This window comes from Protomyctophum bolini (genome assembly GCF_963924005.1).
Source record: "Protomyctophum bolini genome assembly, chromosome: 15".
NCBI lineage: Eukaryota > Metazoa > Chordata > Actinopteri > Myctophiformes > Myctophidae > Protomyctophum > Protomyctophum bolini.
In genome coordinates, this window is record NC_137876.1 from 9,931,793 (window position 1) to 9,937,986 (window position 6,194).

A 6,194-nucleotide genomic window follows, 5' to 3' on the forward strand; every position below is an offset into this window, starting at 1 on the left:
TATGTTTTCCAATCCTATACCATGACTCGAAATTCAGCCCAATTTCACTCCAATAAAATGCAATTAATGCAAAAATAAATGTATTATTACTATTCATTAGGGAATCACAGGGAAATATATTGCAAAGGGGCGATTCAGGTCGCTGCGATTTCTCACTGCAATGGTTTTGTTACATAGTAAATGATTGGTGTGGGCTGGGCTTAAGAGCTCAACACACAACAATTCTATTCTCTAGGATTGGATAGAATTCTTTCTACTAAAATAATGTTGTTTTTCATGCTGGAAAATGTGACAAGCAATGTTTTTTGTTCAGATTTATGTTGAATGAATTCCTTGATTGAAATTAATTAATAAATAAAGTGTCTCACTGTCATTATTATGCAGAGGTCAGCATCATTGCTATATAGATATTGCTATGAAGCAGCATTATCTGCCAGTGCCCAATAATATAGTCTACTTGCCAGCCCATAGAGCCCCATTGTGAACCCAGACATTTTGAGTACCCTAAGGTTTTATGTTAGAAATGTTGCGTATGGGTCACCAGGATTTAGAAACTGCCGGATGCTAACTTGCATATGTTGGGAAAATTTCATAATTACAGTCTTTGGTATGACCCGGCCTGGGTATCGAACCCTGACCTTCCAGTTTCAGGGCAGACACTCCAACCACAAGGCCACTGTCTGGTAATCTCATTTGTAATTTGAAAATATTGATGTATGGTTTTGTTAACATTTATATAGTTTTGGGTATTTCGAAAATATACTTATCCTCATGTTATAATTAGCTAGGTAGTAGGTATAACGTTGTCATTACAAAGATTAATTTATTAGTCCAGTTAATTGTCTGTTAATTGTCTAACTGAAAAGAAGTGGCGAAGACTTACTGTAACTGCTGCAACAAGTTAGGGCCAGGGGGGATTCCAGCTAGGGCCAGGGGGGATTCCCATTGTCTCTTGACTCTTCCTGAGCGGGAGACCAGGGTTCGAATCCAAGGCATTACATAATCACTTTTGTGAACTTTCCAGTAGTGATTTGTACACTGTAGATATACTGTCCTGTATACATTTTCTTCTTGATACAAAGAGTGACAGTGGGGTGTCCTTTGCCTGCGTGTCAGCCAAATTAATCCAGGGGAAAGGCCTTTATAAAATGAAGATACAAAACAAAATTATATACTTTTGTAATGAGGACATCAGCAAGCAATGAGTAAATTATATCGCCTTGAATGAGCTTCAACTTTTCTGCTCTGTACAATCAAACAACAAAGCAGCACAATTTAAAATTCAAATCTTGCTTTAATCCTGTACTTACTCAGCTGAGGCTAGAGACAGTGCGCAAGATGAATTGACAAAACTCTGTGCAATGAATTCCTCAGTATGTGGTCCTTTTAGTGGAAAGAGGTTATTGATCAGAAGGAGAGCCTCAGTGGATGCCAGATTAGCAGATGTACAGATATTCAGGAGGGCATACAATACCGCACACACCCATTCCACACCCAGAGAAAAGCCACCTAAATGGAATTAAAATGTCAATCTTGTTAAACTGTTACCAGTCAGTGCTATGAAATTCAAATACTGTATGTGTTGTTCCTTAGCTCAGTGTATTGTGTGTGTGTGTGTGTGTGTGTGTGTGTGTGTGTGTGTGTATTCAGTGCTATTTTCAGTCAATTCAGAATCCTTGATTGTTGCTTAATTTGAGTCTACAACTGTGCCCATTCCTATAATTCAGTGCTGTCCAAATTCCAGCCCGCCAATCCATGTGCTTAATGTCCTGAAAGTCATGCATCCAACAAGCTTTAAATTGAGCAGATTGGAATTTGGCCCCCTTTGAAAAACATTTGGACACTCCGGCCTGCCATAATTGAATACCCATTCCAGTTTGGAAGTGCCAACCAGCCAAACAGAAGCATAAGCGCAGAAATGTGTGCAGGGCTTGAGTGTGTTGCAGTGATAGATTTCAAGTTGCATTAGTTAGAACAGAGGTTATCAACCTGTGGGTCGCACCAAATTATTTTGGGGGGTCCCCAATACATAAAAAAACAACAATACAAAAATGGAAATTAAGAGTTTACATAGTAAACGCATAAACATGCTTATGATTCCTTAATTTCATTAATGATTATATCTGGTTTCTGGTATCATTTTCGCTATTATTAAGGTTATTCTAGTGGTCAATTTGTATTGGGGGTGGGGAGGGGGACGGGGCAGGGGTCACGAGAGCATTTTCAGGGGGGTATTCTAACCCCTGAGTTAGAATACCGTACATTATTTATCAGAGGTTTTACCTAGCCTGCAGTATGGCTCGACTCCTTGTGAGACCATACTGGCATGGCCCATACTGACATGGACTCCTTAAGTCTCAAGTTCAGATTTGTTAGTTACTTTTTCAATTCTGATTTGAGTTTAATTTATGTTTAATAAAATGACAAATAGAAATACTAAAACCTCTAAAGAAAGTATTGTGAATTTGTGAGTGATGTTGAGCTACAATCATAGAAAACAACATACCACTCATTGCAAGAGGACAGGATGCTTCCATCAACATAGGGTCATTCAAAGCCATGGTGGGCAAATGACTTTGGGTCAGCCACAAGTCTTCACAGTCAGAAGCAACACATTGATATTGTGGTTTGAGGATGAAATTGTGTCCAAGAAGCTGTGCTAATCTGAAACAGAGGAAGAGAAGAGCATGCATAGCCATACACAGTATAATCTTCAGTTAAAATGTTGTCCATTTGTAACCCATAAAGGTTAATTTTGTTAAGTTTCTGTTGTAACGTGACAACGTCATGACACAAAAAATATGAGCAGACACATTTTGAACTGGAACAGAACAAACTATACAGTAAAGAAACAAAACGATACATGAAAGCTGATACATGAATGATCTTTGTGGAGTTCTCTTTCCTGATTGCCTCTATAGACTATAGCAATAATTATTGTCGGATTTTAAATGAACACTGTTAAATGTTACTGTATATGTGCGTGTGATACCTTTTAACGGGAATGGCAGAGATGTAACTGTACACAAGGCAGTGCTTGGGCAGGTGAGAGGCGAGATCTGCACAAATGTTAGGGATGTGGGAGGGCAGACAACAGAGGAATAGAACATCTGCCCATGCTGCCAGCCTGCGGTTGTCAAAGTAACATTCAATTCCCTTCTGTGCAAATTGTACTGAAATGATAACACAAAGACAATAACAAACAATTAACTCTGGTAAAGGCTGTATTTCTGTATACAGAATGGTTCGACGACCAGATATAAGGTCTATCTATATACCTGATGTTCCAGGTCTTCTAGTGGAGATCTGGATGTGTGAGGGTTTTATCCCTGTCCTTTCAAGCAGCATCAGGGCTAATTGCTTCCCAATGTGTCCCATTCCTAATATACCCACGGACAGACCACTTCCTTCTTCTGATGCAAGTGAATTACCTTTTGCAATATGCCTTTGAATTTCCCCCCTAAATGTATGCACATGGAGTTAACAATATACATGATTGTTAGAAATAAATGGCTGCAATGAAATGAGTGACTTTGGTGGAAAAGTAACATAAGACTATGTTCACATCACATCCCAAATCAACTGGGTTTTCATCAGGTGACCTGAGAAGAGTAAAAACCTCATGCAAACAGATTTTTTGCGAATGACATCCCTATGGTTTGATATACAATTCTGATTTCAGGACTACTTCTTCCAACATTAGCTAATAATAGCAATGGTTGACACAGAAATAGCTGAAACCAATCAGATGAGTGAGTGACTGACTTACTTCAATGAGTGAACAAGTTTGCATGCGAAAACACCGTGCGCGCACCCACAAACTGTCAGGCCAGCCGAGCGTGCACGAAGATGTAGTTGTTCTTTTTCATGTTCATCTAGTCCACATTCAAAAGCGAGTGTTTTCAGGTTAACTGTTAAATCCATTATTCACTTACAAGTTATGATTGTAGCTAGATTTTGAAATATGATGAGTATTAGATTTCAACACCATAATACACAACAGCACTAGTTTCTATGGTAACGACCAAACTTCCTGGGAAAGTACAGCATAAAGCTGTAAACGACTGCACAGCAATAAGTTCCGGTTTTAAGGTTTATAACTTTCAAAATAAAAGCTTTAAAAGGCAAACAAGTTTTTTGGGCAGGACTATGTTTTTTTTCAGCAGGACTTCAGAATCAGAAGAATCACAATCAGAATCGCTTTGTCAATTTCCGTATGTACTTAATTACATAAATAATATGAAATAGCTATGATACCATAACCCAGCGGTGGCCGAACGGTTTGCGGAGCGGTCTTGATATCGGAAGGTCGCTATTTCGTATCCCCGGACCGGCACGTTAAAATTACCACCGCTGAAGTGCCCTTGGACAAGGCATTGAACCTCTACCATGAAATGTTCTATAAGCAGGGCCTGGCTGTAAACAAGTTCTTGAGCTTAGTCCAGTTACCCTGGGTAAAAATAGTACCTTTCCTTTCCCCTCGGCTCAGCCACTTCATTGCAGTGCAACATAATAAAACATCTAAGAAACATAAAAAGACCAAAACATAAACACACACACACACAAACTGTAATGTTATTGCTCTTCTGCGTGGGTAGGTTAAATGGGCCATGGAAAAGGTGATGGGGGTCCCTTATGACTATATAAATGCACCGTTTACCTGTGCTCACCAAGATGGTTCTCAGGAAGTTGAGATCCAGGTGCAGCCATAGTCCACAATCAATTTTCTGGGATCTACTGCTGTTAATATAAATAACACCAGACATGGGTGAGGGGTGCTCTTATCATTGTACATCATCATACATCACATCCAATGAGAATTTGCCTTCGTCTTCAATGTTTGTGTTTACGCAATGTTGTTTACACAAACACTCAAAACTGACCATTCTTTGTCAATGACATTCAATGTTTGTGCTGGGACAAACGCTCAAAGCTGGCCATTCATTATCAAAATAAATGGCATTCAATGTTTGTGTTAAGAGAATGTGTGCGTACACAAACCCTCAAACTGGACCCCTCAAAAATGTCTAGAAATCAAGTTCAAGTCAGAACAGACTTGTTTTCAGCACAGCAAACTGGCAAATGGCCCAGTATTTTTCAAATAATAAAATATCTAATTTGTCATATTGCAAATTAGACAAGTGGTTTGCTACATAAACGTGTATTCCATAGAATTTAATATAGAAAGGAAAGAGTAAAAATAATGTTGACAATTTCAGGTAAAGTAGACTTAACACTTTTTATTTCCCTTTAAGATAATTTCATGCTTTCAATACAAATTCCAAAAAAATCTTCTGTACACTTATGTACAAGAAACAATATTCTTAATTTCCACATAAACAAGGAAATAAGCAAATTGAAAGCCAGTGGATTACAATGAATCACACCAAATATCAAACATACACTTATAAAAACCCTACGGGCACATTAAGACTTTGGCTAAGGTCTTAAGCAAAAGGTAAACTTTTTGTATAAGTTTTGTAGTGAACAATCCCAGCAGCCTTCAAAACTGTGCATTAGCCTGCAACAATGATTAGAGCCAACAATCACATTGTGATATATCATGTCACTTGAAAGTGCAGATTAAATCAGTTTTATTCCATGGATGAAATGCACTACTTTAAATCTGTAATTTCGAACTTATTTTAATGAATAAATTTTATTTTAACCAATCTGTATGTTAATACAGTACAACGAGGATGTATGCCTGAAGCTCATGAGGAAATATACATATACCCTCCCTCGCCAAGCGTGGATGTCTCCTCTTGTCCTAGCGGTAGAAATGTGAAGTTTGTGAGAAATGTGAGGTCATGGCCAAAACCTTTCCGAGGGTCCCCCAGCCCAAAACGTTGAGAACCCCTGGTCTAGAGCAGTGCTTCTCAACATGTGGTCCAGGGACCACCAGGGGTCCTTGGGGTTTCCAGAGACCCCCGGCTAAATGACTGAAAGTTATGAACCAAATGGATCCTTACAGGTCTGTACATTAAAATTAAACTAATACAGAGGGTGTACTCTAGACGTGGATCCTTGGAACATACAAATGTGTCACTCAGTCTGTGGAACAGAGGAAAAAGTGGGACTGAGGATCACTTCTTGCCTACTTTCAAAGGCCTGATGCTATTGTCTGGTGGTGTACTGTACTTCACTTCTAACGCTTTACTAAAATCATTATGTAGCCAGGCACGCATTAACAA

General features: G+C 38.8%; 1 protein-coding gene across 1 annotated transcript; it reads right to left on the reverse strand.

Annotated features, from left to right (window-relative positions):
* Positions 1-1,003: 1,003 nt before the first annotated feature.
* noxred1 (NADP-dependent oxidoreductase domain containing 1) lies at positions 1,004-4,710 on the reverse strand (the record flags this gene model as incomplete). The annotated part of the gene is made up of 6 exons (XM_080784205.1): positions 1,004-1,139; positions 1,311-1,509; positions 2,507-2,664; positions 2,993-3,173; positions 3,279-3,413; positions 4,671-4,710. 6 exons carry the CDS (start codon positions 4,708-4,710, stop codon positions 1,004-1,006), a joined length of 849 nt encoding a protein of 282 aa, XP_080640331.1.
* Positions 4,711-6,194: the final 1,484 nt, after the last annotated feature.